The 14,691-nt window shown below is 42.7% G+C and overlaps 1 protein-coding gene across 2 annotated transcripts in view; it reads right to left on the bottom strand.

Annotated features, from left to right (window-relative positions):
* Positions 1-14,691, bottom strand: part of OLFM3 (olfactomedin 3) — a 407,355-nt gene that overhangs the window by 15,776 nt on the left and 376,888 nt on the right. For both annotated transcript variants that reach the window (XM_063940093.1, XM_063940092.1), the window contains exon 5: positions 17-123. In XM_063940093.1, coding sequence (XP_063796163.1) covers positions 17-123 — 107 coding nt within the window. The remainder of the gene's footprint in view (positions 1-16; positions 124-14,691) is intronic.

Genomic DNA, 14,691 nt, shown 5'->3' on the forward strand with positions numbered 1-14,691 from the left:
CATTATCAGTACATACGCGATTGTTTTTCTCAGAGGCTACAGGATCTGTCATCCAAGCTCCAAACCTTGGCCCAGATGCCTTCACTGTGACTGGTCCTGTAATCTTCATTAGTTTTCCACAAGCTAAAAAATAATAATATAATAGGTATAAAAGTACATGAATGAAATTCGAGACAAACAAAATAGTTCAATATAATGCAACCACATCAAATAGTACTATATGTTTCACGTTAATATTTAGTTTTAATAAATTAAACATCATCTTTATGAAAAAAGTCATGATTTATTGATATTCAGAAATACTGGATGTGTCTGAAAACTCGATTGTGGGTGCGTACACATTGTTACAGTATCTCACCAAAAGGTTGTGAATCTTATGATATGGTAGACAATTATATAGGTGTGTACCTCGCTTATGAAAACTTAACAAGTGAGAACTTAGTTCTGATAGCAAACTATTAATAAATATCGGGGAAAATTCTGAGTTGATTGCAGCAGGAACTTTGTTAGCAGTTGGGCAAAACCATGTGCACTCCAGGGGAGGCAGATATAACATGTGCAGAGAGAGTTAGATTTGGGTGTGGTGTGTTCAATCTGCAATCTAAATTGCAGTGTAAAAATAAAGCAGCCAGTATTTACCCTGCACAGAAACAAAATAACCCACCCAAATCTAACTCTCTCTGCAAATGTTATATCTGCCCCCCCTGCAGTGCACATGGTTTTGCCCATCTGCTAAAAAATTTCCTGCTGCGATCAACTTGGAATTACCCCCCCCCCATGTGCAGTGCAGGTGTGGCAGATATAACATGTGTAGAGAGAGTTAGATTTGGGTGGGTTATTTTGTTTCTGTGCGGGGTAAATACTGGCTGCTTTATTTTTACACTGCAATTTAGATTGCAGTTTGAACACACCACACCCAAGTCTAACTCTCTCTGCACATGTTATATCTGCCCTACCTACACTGCACATGTGTGGTCATTCCGAGTTGTTCACTCGCTAGCTACTTTTAGCATCAAGGCAAATGCAAATCCGACGCCCTCTGGGAGTGTACTGTATCTTAGCATAGCAGAATTGCTAACGAAAGATTAGCAATTCTACTATTAAGTATTTCCTTGCAGTTTCTGAGTAGCTCCAGACCTACTCCTAGATTGCGATCACCTCAGTCCGTTTAGTTCCTGGTTTGACGTCACAAACACGCCCAGAAACTCCCCCGTTTCTCCAGCCACTCCTGCGTTTTCTGCTGGCACGCCTGCGTTTTTTAGCACACTCCCAGGAAAACGCTCAGTTACCACCCAGAAACACCTACTTCCTGTCAATCATTCTCCGATCAACAGAGCGACTGAAAAGCTTTGTTCGCCCGTGAGTAAAATAGCATAGTTTTGTGTAAAACTGCTTAGCGCGTGCGCCCTGCGGTCAGGGCCGTTTCTTGGGGCAGGAGAGCAGTGCAACCGCACTGGGCACCTGCCGCGGCACCAACTGTGGCTCCCTGCTTCCCCCTCCTATTTCTCCCCGAGTAACCCGCTCAGGGGGCGGAGTTTCACGGAATGACGCGGTTGCATCGTTACGTCACGTCGCAACCCCGTCACTCCGCGAAACTCCCCCCCCGAGCGGAGTACAGAGGGGGATCCAAGTTAGGAAGAGGGAAAGGCCGGCGCGAGGAGCGACTGGTGAGGCGGGCCGAACAGTGGTAATCGCCTCTGTAAGTATTCTCTCTCTCTCTCTCTCTCTCTCTCTCTCTCTCTCTCAATGTGTAAAATGGGGACACCTGCCGTAATGTGTGAAATGGGGACTTTTGCCTGCTGTAGTGTGGGGATTTAATGTATCAAGGGCATTGCGGTGTGTGGCATAATATGGTGCAGGGGGCATTACTGTGTGGGGCTTAATATGGTAGAATTTTTTTTTCCTGTGGTGGTTGTGATCTGTTGGGGCAGGGTCAAAAACTGGATTGTGAGGTAGTCTTTTCAGACGATGAGGCCATGCCCCCTTGCCGGGTGCCCGCGCAAGTTTTTATTTTTTTATCTAGGTGTGTGGGGGGGGGGCACATTTTTTTATGTCATGGGGGGGCACATTTTTAAATCTCGCACTGGGAGCCAAATTGGCTAGAAACAGCCCTGCCTGCGGTGCATACGCATGAGCAGAACTTCCTGATTTTAGCCTATTAGCAATTCTGCTAATAATAGCAGCGAGCGAACAACTCGGAATGACCACCATGGTTTTGCCCAACTGCTAACAAAGTTCCTGCTGCGATCAACTCAGAATTACCCCCATTGATAGTAACTTTAAGAATTGGAGGTGTTGAGGAACTAGGGGGCTGTGATACATCCAGGTATTAAAATGATCTCACAGTTTAAGTAGCAAAACGTTGCAAAATATATCAATATTCGGATATCAATATGTAGATAGTAAGTAGCCTTGCAGCCAATCAGAAATAGTCTCTTACATAATTAAATTAATCATACACAAGACACCTGTTTAATTTACTACCTTGCTAGTGAGTAGAAGTGGTCCCTGGTTTTTAACATTAGTTTACATAGGGAAGAACTTATGAGGATTTATTAAGGAATATCTTCACATAAATTATGGTGGCTTATTTATGTTTTATTTATTTATTTATTTATTTATATAATTAAATGAAGGTAGCAGTAATAATTGTTTTTATTTATTTATACAAATAGGCACTACAGGACACTATTTTTAATTATATAACTGATGAGGGCACTCATTTATGTTTGATTTACAGTACTAATGGGTGCACTATATATTATTTACATAAATGATGCAGTGCATATATGGATAGATAAAATGCTGGGCAGACACGGGCAGATAAAATGCTGGGCAGACACGGGCAGATAAAATGCTGGGCATACAAAGGCAGATAAAATGGCTGCCAGACCGACAGGCATTTTATCTGCCACTTGCAATATCCGGGACATACACTGTGAGATCTCTCACAGTAGAAGAAAAGGGTTGTTGTGTTCCGCACTGGATATAATTTGTATAAAATACAATTCTGTTGCATGAAAATACCAACAATATTTCAGTAAAGGCCTCCCAAATAAGGGATGACACTCATACGTGGTTGGTGGTGTACCAAGAGTCAATATAGTAATACTAGAAACTAATGAGGGAAAGTGAGACTGTTTTTTTGGGGCACTCTTACAGTTATTTTTTTCAAATATAACTTTTATTCTAAATCATTAAAATATAAAGGATAGCCCCCAACAGTCCAAATTCCTGAGTAAAATCAAATTTATATACTGTATCTTTACATATTAATGGTTACAATATGGTCAATGTCTTAAGCAAATTACAGTAATATGAGGGTGAAGATATGCCAGTGAAAATATAGTACAGATAAATTATGTAGTATACTTAATATATGAAATAAAATTATTTCTTGAATGCTCCTTAGCAAGATATAAGTGCTTGAAATGTAATAATTTTTTATGTGGTCATATTTCAGTTTAAATCTGTATTGTATAGTTGTTTTGATACTGCCAATTGCCCCATAAAACTGTCTCACAGAGAGAAATTTAAAGTATGATTCCAGCTGTTAGGTAAGTATAGCTTAAAGGAAGTGGCAAAGCCCATGTGGAACACTATTTGTGTAAGTGGTAAGTGCCTGGAGTGACCGCGCCCTGCTTCATCAAAGGTCTCCAACACCTGATATTCCCTGGGGGGGCTCCCATCCAAGTTCTTACCAGGCCCAACACTACTGAGTTTCCAAGATCAGATGAGAGTGGGCGAGTCCAGTGTGGTATGGTTGTAGGTATGATAATTCTAACAGTTTACAGGTATTACCTTCACAAGTAGTGTCCAAACCAATCGAGTAATATATTTTTTTGTAATGGTATGGGTAGTCGGGCAAGAAGACAGTTAAAACCTCAACCTCTATTCAACAGAGTGCCAATATAACACAATATACAGATGTAGACATGCTCTTCTATCCTCCGTGTGATGTTTAGTGTGAAAAACTAGTCACGTTATATTTGCGCCTTGTCGCAGCGTGGTGTGTTCAGTTACAGTGTAATGAATTGAGTCTCTGTTGGGTGCAATACTGGTGTTCGTCTTTTGAAATCCACCGTTGCGCATGTGTGAATTCTCCATTGTAAAGTCAACCGACGCTAGTAGTTTAAGAACTACTTTTTTTTTAGATGATCTCTACATTAATTAGATACGCTCAGCATCTCCAACACACACAAAGAAAAGCACAGTTCAGAGTTCTACACAGTTCTCTAAAACAGCACTATAAAAAAATTACAATAAGTCACTAAGTCACTGCAGGTGTCAGCCACCTGTCTCCATAGATCTCTCGGCATAGTGGCATCGCCGATGGTCACCATGCCCGTGAGCTAGGGTTTAATTTCTGCAAAGGACACACTTGTGTTGTATATCTGTGTAAAAAGTAGCATCCACAGTTTTTTAGACTTTTCCCAAAACAAGCTTCATATACAGACTCAGACATACATTCAAAATTAAAAAACACTCTATATGCTACTTTTTACACAGATATACAATACAAGTACAGTATGGCTTTTCAAATTATGAAAGACATATCTTTATGAGACTGACTTTACTGTACTTCTTTCCAGGCCTCCCCATTGCTGTAATAGACAGCCTCCCTCAATCCCACCCTTGTGAGACTTGTGATTTCATGGACTGGGTGTACTGCTTAGTAAATGACAGCATGAGACACCCATTTGCATATAGTAGTGTACCGGGCGTGTTGTGTTTTACTAAGCAGTACGCACAGTCTGTGAAATCACAAGTCTCATGGGGGGTGGGATTGGGGGTGAAGGAGGCTGTCTATTAAAGTAGTGGGGTGGCCTAGGTGAATGACACCTGCAGTGACATTGTGATGCTGCTCATTGCCATTTTTTTTATAGTGCTGTGTCCAGCTCTATTGCTGACTGTAATGTTTTTTTTCTTCTAGAGAGCTGTGTTGAACTCTGAACTGTGCTTTTCTTTGTTTGGGTTGAAGACACTGAGCAAATATTTTTGTGTTCACATATTACTTAATGTAGGGATCATTTTATACAGCACACCAGGGGAGCTTTCAATTGTAAGGCATGTTGTCACTGGATGCCTGCCGTTACGATGATTTCATACTCCGCCCTACAGTATTATTGTATTAAAAAAGAACTACAGTATTATATTTACTGTGCACTTGCCCACTTGTCAAGGCTTGCTACATTGTTCGGTATTTGGTATTACAATATCCATCCGCTGCTATTCAATACTGTAGTTTTCATTAGTGGAACAATTGCCACCCAGTTGTGAAGCTGTGAATGGCATGCTGTGGATTCTCTTGTGCCTTATTATGCCTTACTTCGCCTACCTGCACTATTTATATGGCACAACTAGGGCGCCTGTATGGTACAGCAACAATGAGCATGGCTACATCTGGAAACTGCTAGTACTAGTTAATTAGAGGCAGAGAATGGTAAAGTTATGCCTGGGTACAACACAGTAATAAAATTGTGTTTTTGTTTCCAAATCTCATCAGCAAATTATCAGAAATTCACAGTCATAATTGCATATATTAATTTGTGAGGAGAGAGGAAGAGGAATGCCCCAACAAAGAGTCTCTTTTTTCCCTCATTAGTTTCTAGATCTCTCACAGTGTATGTCACCTGACATCGGTGCTACGCCCACGAGGAAGTATTTATACTTCCTCTACTTTGAGTGCCAGCCACGGTTGTGTAATTACAGCAAAGAGGCAGCACACAGGTAATGATAATTACACAGATAGCAGGGAGGTGAGATCAGCGTTTTGACTTTGCTTCGTCATCAGGATAAACCAAATACAAAAGACATACCTTAAATACAAGACATATCACACCATGTGCAACGTGGTGCCGCCCCTCTGCTGTATTTTTCGGACCTCATGACAGAGTTATCCAAGAATGGCACTAGGGAAGTATTTTATTGATATTGGGAGTGTTGCTTTAATGGACTAAAATATATGTATATGTGGATCTCGGGACATGGGATTTCCGGTCCTGGGGTTACACTATTGTTATGTATTCACAATGTTTGTTTATGATCTCTTCTGTTTTATTGCTTTTACATGTATGTGTTTTCATTTTGTTTGTCTAGGGGTGCATCCCGCCCCGCCCACCACTTGTTCCCTGACTGAGGAGGAAGTTCAGCCGGCCCCCCGTGACACGCAGCAGTGACGTGGTGAGCCGCAAGCAGCGGGTCACCATGACAACGGGTGACGCGATCACCGGAAGTGACCCGGCGGCTCCAGCTCCGGAAGCAGGGACGCGTGGAGAGGATGCGGCGGTGAGCGCCTTGGTGGTGGTAAGTGATTTATGTTTGTTTGTCCTGATCTTGGTATATTTGCTCGAGAAAAGGGCCATTGCCCTGAAACTGCTGTCGCTGCTTTATAATATACAGCATTTGTTCAGTATCAATTGCCTCCAGTGCCGTCCTGTTTGTGGTATGGTGTGTGTATGTATATATATATATATATATATATATATATATATTAGAAACACAGGTAGTTGATTGCAGTTTGTCCATCTCCCCACATCAGCACATAAGAGAATAAAATACAGAAGACAATACTAATTTTCTTGGTGACTAATTTCATCATTTACCCGTGAGACTCCCCACGATGCTCCCTGAACACTCATGCAGCTTAGGCACAGCAACACCAGATTGTAATGGATAAATGGCAGCTTTTCATTTAGAAATTATTCTGGCTCTAATCAAAACAAAATTTGCATAACAGAAAGATAAAATGAGAAAATAAACACTTCCATGCTCTACCTAATTTCCAGGAAATTGTTTTCTACCTTTTGTAATAAAAATAAATAGATATTTATAAAATATATGTACCAAGCGACCTCCAATAACTATTAAACACTTAAGCTCCTGCAGTGGTGGAAATGTAACCAGGCATGTCTGCATCATTAGACAGGGCTCCTGCATCCTCTGGGACTTTTACTAATACTCCAACAAGGGCGTTAGAGTTTTTAATGCAATTTCATAGAAGGACAACCATAACTAAACTGTACAATGGACACATTACATTAACTGCTCAGCCATGTGTCACTTTACACTTGTTCTTTATGTTAACGGGAAAATGGTATCAAGAGTTTGAGGTTTTAAGACAAAGGAGGGGAGATTGTATCAAAGTGCGTTTTCAATAAGGTGCCTATAAAAAAGGCTTAATTTACGGTATGCAGTTTGCTTGTTGATATCCAGAATGTCAACAGCATAATGCCAGTATGTTCTAAATGTCGACATTCATGATGCCAACATGTACAGAATGTCGACTTTATAATGGTGACATTGCCACAATGTTGACATTCAAAAGACAGCATGTCAGCACAGCATTTCAGGGTTAGGGTTAGGTATGGGCTGCACTAAGGATTAGCACTAGTCTTATATTAGGGTTACTATTAGGCTTCAATTAGGGGTAGGGATAGGCTTAGATAAGACTGAATGAAAAATCCCATTGTAGACATACCAACTGTCGACATTCACAATGTAGACATTCTGACATTTTCGACAGTATGTCAGTGATTTGATATGTCCGCATTCCATACATGTCGTCATCCTGAATGTCGATAAAATATACCACACCATTGATTTAGAATTGATAATTTTAATGCAGCCATAGAAATATGCTAAGACATATATCTTAATAAATATATATTTAGATAGGGTTGGTGTCAGGATCCCGGCACTTGGAATGCCGGAGATCAGAATACGACAGTGCAGGATCCAGACACCTGTTTGGTATGTATATTAACACTATCTCCCTACCCTCTAACCCTATCCCTCCCCCCAGCCTGGCCCTAACCCTCCCCCCTATCTACGGCCTAAACCTAACCCTCCCCGGTGGTGCCTAACCGTCCCTGGTGGTGTCTTATTCTCCCCGCAGCCTAAACCTAACCCTCCCCAGTGGTGCCTATCCCCCCTCCCAGCAGTCTAAACTTCCCACCCTGCAGCCTAACCCTTACTGTCCCCCCGCAGCCTAAATCTACCACCCCCCTTCCCCGACGTAACCTGATCCAGCGCCAGCATTTTGGTCTATGTCAGAGTTATGGCTCTGGTCCTCTGATTAGAGGATTGGAATTCCAACTGCTGGAATCCTGATCGTCACTCAAATGTGATGTCACAGTACAGGGTTAGGAATCTTGGCAATTTATCCATACTGACCAGCAGATAGTGTTTCTAAAGATTACTGAGACTCCACACCAATACCCCCGTCCCCCCCAATAAGCTCAGCATTATTGCATTGTCCTCTAATATTGCTCAATGGGTAATTATATTACACAAAAGCAAATATCTCAATAAAGTATACATGGGCCACATGCTATGTTGATGTCGGATGTAGGCGTACAATTTTTTTTTCTACTGCGCATGCATCTACAGTAAGTTGCATTGCACATTAGGAGGGTTTAGTTAGAAACTATGGGTCATGCAGTGAGAATAGTAAGGATGGTGGTAGTGAACTAAATGGGGGTGGAGAAGGGGGTAGGGAAAGAGCAGCCGGCAAGAGTACTTACATGGGTACTAAAAAGGGTATTTCCGAAGGTATTGCCAAAACATTAACTTACAACAATTGTAGGTCTTCATTACAGCATATAGAAAATGATGTAAGTAGCATAAGGTAAAAAAACTTATGTCGGGGCGCAGAATTTAGAAGGCCTAAATGAGTTGATCAAGGAGAATAGTAAGTATGATGGGGGTGGAGAGGGAGGGAGGAGAAGAACTGTCAGTAAGAGTAACTCTAGGGAGGCACTTGTAAACAATGATAGGATACCCTTAAAAAAACAAACGGACAAGCTAAACACTAAACTAAAATGTATGCTTGCAAAAGCAAGAAGCCTAGCAGGTAAAATGGGGGAATTGGAATTGCTAGCATCAAAGGCTCAGTATGATAATATAGGTGTTACGGAAACACGGTGGGATGACTCTCACAAGTGGGTTGCAAACTTAGAGGGGTATTCTCTTTTCAGGAGAGACAGGGCTAACAAAAGAGGAGGTGTATGTCTTTAGGTTAAGCCATCTCTTAAACCATACTTAAAGGTGGTTATTTATGAGGGGACTGGAGACAATGTGGCGTCTATATGGGTAGAAATCTGAAGTGGGGGTATTAATGCAAAAAAAATAGTCATAGGCACGTGCTACAAACAGCCGGATATTAGCATACATGAGGAAGAACAACTCTTGCAGAAAATTGAAAAGGCTGCGGGATTGGGGGACATCCTAGTGATTGGGGATTTTAATTATCCTGATATAAACTGGAGTAACGATTCATGTGTTAAGGATAGGGGCAATAGGTTCTTAAATACATTAAAGGATCACTACTTGTCTCAACTAGCCGAGGACCCAACTACTCTGGATCTAGTAATTACTAATAATGTGGACATTATATCAAACACTAAAGTTGGGGAGACTTTGAGCAACAGTGATCACTATATGATCACATTCGACATCAGTTTCAAGAAACATAGCTATAAGGGATATACCAAAATATTTAACTTTAGAAAGGCTAACTTCAGTATGCTGAGAAGTGCACTAAACATTGACTGGGAAGTTTTGTTTCATGACAAGAACACTACGGAAATGTGGGATGCTTTAAAAGGGTTGCTAGATAGCAATATTCACAAATTAATTCCCATGGGCAGCAAATGCAGGAGTACCAAACTCAAACCGATGTGGCTTAATAAGAAGGTCAAGGAAGAAATGGATAAAAAGAAGCGTGCTTTCAAAGCATTTAAATCTAATGGAAAGGAGGAGTCATTCCAGTACTACAAGGAATGCAATAAAAGATGCAAAAAAGCAATAAGAGCAGCTAATATTGATAACGAAAAGCTAATCGCTATGGAGAGCAAAACCAATCCTAAAAAAGTTTTTTAAATACATAAACAGTAAAAGGTTAAAAAAGGAGATTGTAGGTCCAATAAAAGATGAATTTGGAGTATTGATAAATGATGACGAAACATAAGCTGAAATACTGAACAAATTTTTTCCATCAGTGTTCACCAGAGAAAAACTGATGGTGGGGGTAGTGCATAACGATAGTGACAGCAATGATTTGTGGCTGGATACTTATTTAAGTGAAGTAATAGTCCGGGAGAGACTAAGAAAAATTAAGATGAATAAATCACCTGGCCCAGATGGATTTCACCTGAGGGTTCTTATGGAGCTTAGGTCACAACTAGCAAGACACCTATACTTGATTTTCAATAGTTCAGTTAGATCAGGCATGGTACTGATGGATTGGCGTATAGCTGAGGTAGTGCCATTATTTAAAATGGCATCTAAAAATCATCCCGGTAACTACAGACCAGTTAGTTTGACATCTATAGTGGGAAAAATATTGGAAGGAATCTTAAGGGATAGCATACAGGAGTATCTGCATACCGCTAAGATTATTAGCAAGAACCAGCATGGGTTTGTGAGAGACAGAGCATGTCAAACTAACATAGTTAGCTTCTATGAGGAAGTGAGCGACATTCTCGACCAGGGAAAAGCAGTGGATGTGGTCTACTTAGATTTTGCAAAAGCCTTCGATACAGTTCCTCACAGGAGACTGATCATCAAATTAAAGGAGCTTGGCCTAGGAAAAACTATTTGTACATGGATAAGTAACTGGCTAGACAACAGGGTACAGCTAGTAGTGGTCAATAAGATGTCCTCCAGCTGGGCACCAGTAGTCAGTGGAATACCACAAGGGTTCATACTCGGGCCACTACTGTTCAACATATTTATCAATTACCTAGAAATAGGCTTAGAGTGCACAGTGTCAATCTTTGCATATGATACTAAGCTGTGTAGGGTAATTCATTCGGAAATAGATGTGGAGTCTTTACAGAATGACTTTTCTAAAATTGAAATCTGGGCGTCTAAATGGAGAATGAGGTTCAATATAGAAAAATGCAAAATTATGTATTTCGGGACTAAAAACAAACTTGTAACCTACATATTAAATGGGGAAAAATCTAAGGGTAAACGTATTGGAAAATGATTTGGGGGTACTCATTGATAATAGGCTTAATAACCATATACAATGTCAAAGTGCAACAAAGAAGATACGTAAGGTGCTAGCGTGCATAAAACGGGGTATTGAGACAAGGGACGAGAGTGTAATCCTGCCGCTGTACAAATCATTAGTACGTCCGCACCTGGAATACTGTGTTCAATTTTGGGCACCACAGTATAAAAAAGATATCTGTGAACTCGAAAGGGTTCAAAGGCATGCTACTAAATTGATTAAAGGGCTAGAGGGACTGGAGTACGAGGAAAGGCTTACTAGGTTGAATATGTATACACTGGAAAAGAGGCGTCTAAGAGGAGATGTTATTAAATCTTCAAATATGTAAAGGGACATTACAAAGAATTATCAGAGGAATTGTTTATTAAAAGAACTCTGTATAGGACATGAGGTCACTCGCTGAGGTTAGAGGAGAGAAAATTCCATACACAACGTAGGAAAGAGTTCTTCACTGTTAGGGCAATAAGGATTTGGAATTCCCAGCCAGAGAAGGTGGAAATGGCAGACTCTGTATATGCATTTAAATACAGATTGGATACATTTCTGACTAAAAAAGATATCCAAGGTTATAGCATTTAAAATATGGACATCGATAATCTGGAAGGAACATTATTTACAGTGGTTAACTAGACATAAAACATTATTTCAACAGGGAAAATTATAATAAACTCGGCTTAATACAGAATACAGGTTGAACCCGATGGGCATTTTGCCTCTTTTCAACCTCAATAACTATGTTACTATGTTACTGTTATGAGCCACGGCAGTGGCTCATTCCTGTTTTGCATTTTGGTTATGTATTTTATGTTATACTTCTGTTTCTGTTCCCCGTGGGTGTCATGGGGTGTTCGGAGCCCACCCTTAAGGAGAGGGTACTGTTATGAACCATGGGTAGTGGTTCATTCCTATTTTATGTTTATAGTTCTCTTGCAGGCCAGGATTTCCCTTTTCTCTGGTTTAGAAGATTCTTGTTTGCGGTCGGTGGTGAGTCTATGTAATTGCAGCCTGTTTCCATGTGTTTGGCCTCACCTGTCTGCTAATTGCATCTTGTCAGTTTGAAGTCATGCAACAGGGCAGCTGCACGACATAATTAATTAGGGCTCTCTGTTGTATTCTGGCTGAGTGCAATACACAGACGCCGGTGATAGTTCTTGAGTTCTGAGCTAGTTCCTGCCAGTTCCTGAGTGTCGGTTCCAGTGTCAGTTCCAGTGTCGGTTCCAGTGTCGGTTCCAGTGTCGGATCCAGTGTCTGATCCAGTGTCTGATCCCATGTCCTGCCGTGAAGCGTTCCTGTCCAGAAGTCCTGTGGCTTTGTCTGTTCCTGGTCAAGTATCTGGCTTCTTGGTGTCCACCGGTCTGTCGTTTGGGATTCTGCCTGTCCTCCGGTTCTGAGAGCCTGTGTCGGCTACATTGGGGGGTTCCTGTCCGTTTGCCAGTATTTGTACCAGTTCCACGAGTAGCGGCTTTGCCGCGTCCGTCGGCCTAGGCCGCTGTATTCCTTGGTTATATATGTTACTGGTGTTTTGCAGAGGGTTCTGCATATGCTGTCACCGCCGGTACACAACAGTATTGTGTCGGCGTGTGGACAGCATCTCCTTTGTTGTTCTTTTCCTTTGGCGGCGTGCCGCACATGTATTTAGTTTTAGGATTGTTAGTAGCCCCTAGCCTTCTGTTTGCTTTAGTTAGAGGTCCCCTTGTTATTATCCTGTCTCGGTTCACGCCTTGTCTCACTCTAAGACCTGGGGGCATCGGAGTTGGGCAGACCTAATCCGCCCTTCAAACACGGCTGCCGTGGGCCCAAGAAACCATAGTCACGCAGGCGTGAACTGACCACACGGGTGAAACAATGGAGGTAGGCTGCTAGGGGCTATTTCCATACCACACCTTATTACAGCGTCACGTTCTGGTGCTCTGGACTCACTACGCAACATCTCTCTTGTTCTGAGCACCAGGAACGTAACATTATCACCGGCCATACAACAAAAAAGAAACAAAGCTAAATAGTAGTTTTTTCTTTTTTGGTCCAGTGTCTTGTCTAGAATCCAGTCCTGTCTAGAATTCAGTGTGCAGAATCCAGTCCGGTGTTTAGAATCCAGTCCTGTCTAGAATTCAGTGTGCAGAATCCAGTCCGGTGTGCGGAATCCAGTCCGGTGTGCAGAATCCAGTCCGGTGTGCAGAATCCAGTCCGGTGTGCAGAATCCAGTCTTGTCTTGTCTAGTTAAAAAAAAAAAATCCAGTCCAGTCTTGTCTTGTCTAGTCTAGTTTAGTCTTGTCTTGTCTTGTCTAGTTTAAAATCCTCCTATGCCAACTATGCAAGCCCTGCAGGCGTCTCTCTCAGCCCTGAACTCTGCTTTCAGTGCTTTGAAACTTGAGCGACTGGAAGTTTTGCAGCAATCCTTAAAGCAACTGCAAAACCTTCTGACTAAAATTTTGCTTATCTTGCCAGAAGTCATTGAGAGTTCATCTACCTCTAAAGAGACTCTTGCTCACAATATGGTGACAAGAGAATCCTCAGGTTCAGTTGGAGAGAAAAAGTTTAAAAGTTTTCTGCGGCCCAGGCTCTCAGAAGAGGAGCGTCTGCGTCGCAGAAACTTAAATTTATGCCTATATTGTGGGGGTTTAGGCCACTATCTGCAGACCTGTGAGTTGCGCAAGCCAAAGTGTGGTGACAAGTCCTGCCCTCTGGCCAAGTTGAGTCAGGATACAAGACCTACTCCTGTCTCTACTGTGGCAGAGGTACTTGTCACACAACCCACACTAAAAAGCACTCTGTCCTATAATTGGGGTCCTTGGGCTAGGGAGCCCCATTATAGATTCAGGAACCAAAGGAGAATGTTTCTCTCCTCTCTTGATTTTCCTGTTGAAGCAGAGTTGCAAACCCCTGGAGCGGTGCCCGATGCCCAGGGTCCTGAAGTGGTGCCCAATGCCCAGGGTCCTGGAGCGGTGCCCGATGCCCAGGGTCCTGGAGCGGTGCCCGATGCCCAGGGTCCTGGAGCGGTACCCGATGCCCAGGGTCCTGGAGCGGTACCCGATGCCCAGGGTCCTGGAGTGGTACCCGATGCCCAGAGTCCTGGAGCTCTGGGTCATAGAGGGACATTGAATATTATAGCTCAGGTGTCAATACCAGAAGGGGTCTCAGAAGCTGTTACCCCAGGTAGGGACTTGAAATGCACAACCCCAGAAAGGGTATCTAAAACCATAGTTCTAGAAGGGAACTCGAGAAGCAAAACCACAGAAGGGATCTTTGAAGTAATATCCCCAAGTGGGGTCTGGAGAGACACAGCCCTAGAGAAGGGTCTAGAGGTCGCTTCCCCAGGAAAGGATTTAAGAGGCATAGTGTTAGTGGAGGTTCTGAAGGTTATAGCTTCAGCAAAAGTCCCGGAGGTCATAGTCCTGGGAGAAGTTTTGATAATTATCGACTCAAAGAGGGAGGCTGACGGCCCGGTCCCGGAGAGGGAGGCTGATGGCCCGGTCCCGGAGAGGGAGGCTGACGGCCCGGTCCCGGAGAGGGAGGCTGATGGCCCGGTCCCAGAGAGCGAGGCTGATGGCCCGGTCCCAGAGAGGGAGGCTGACGGCCCAGTCCCAGAGAGGGAGGCTGACGGCCCAGTCCCAGAGAGGGAGGCTGACGGCCCGGTCCCAGTAAAAGAACCCGAAGGCCACTGCCCCAGCGGG

The sequence above is a fragment of the Pseudophryne corroboree genome, chromosome 9 (genome assembly GCF_028390025.1).
Source record: "Pseudophryne corroboree isolate aPseCor3 chromosome 9, aPseCor3.hap2, whole genome shotgun sequence".
In the NCBI taxonomy this organism is placed as follows: domain Eukaryota; kingdom Metazoa; phylum Chordata; class Amphibia; order Anura; family Myobatrachidae; genus Pseudophryne; species Pseudophryne corroboree.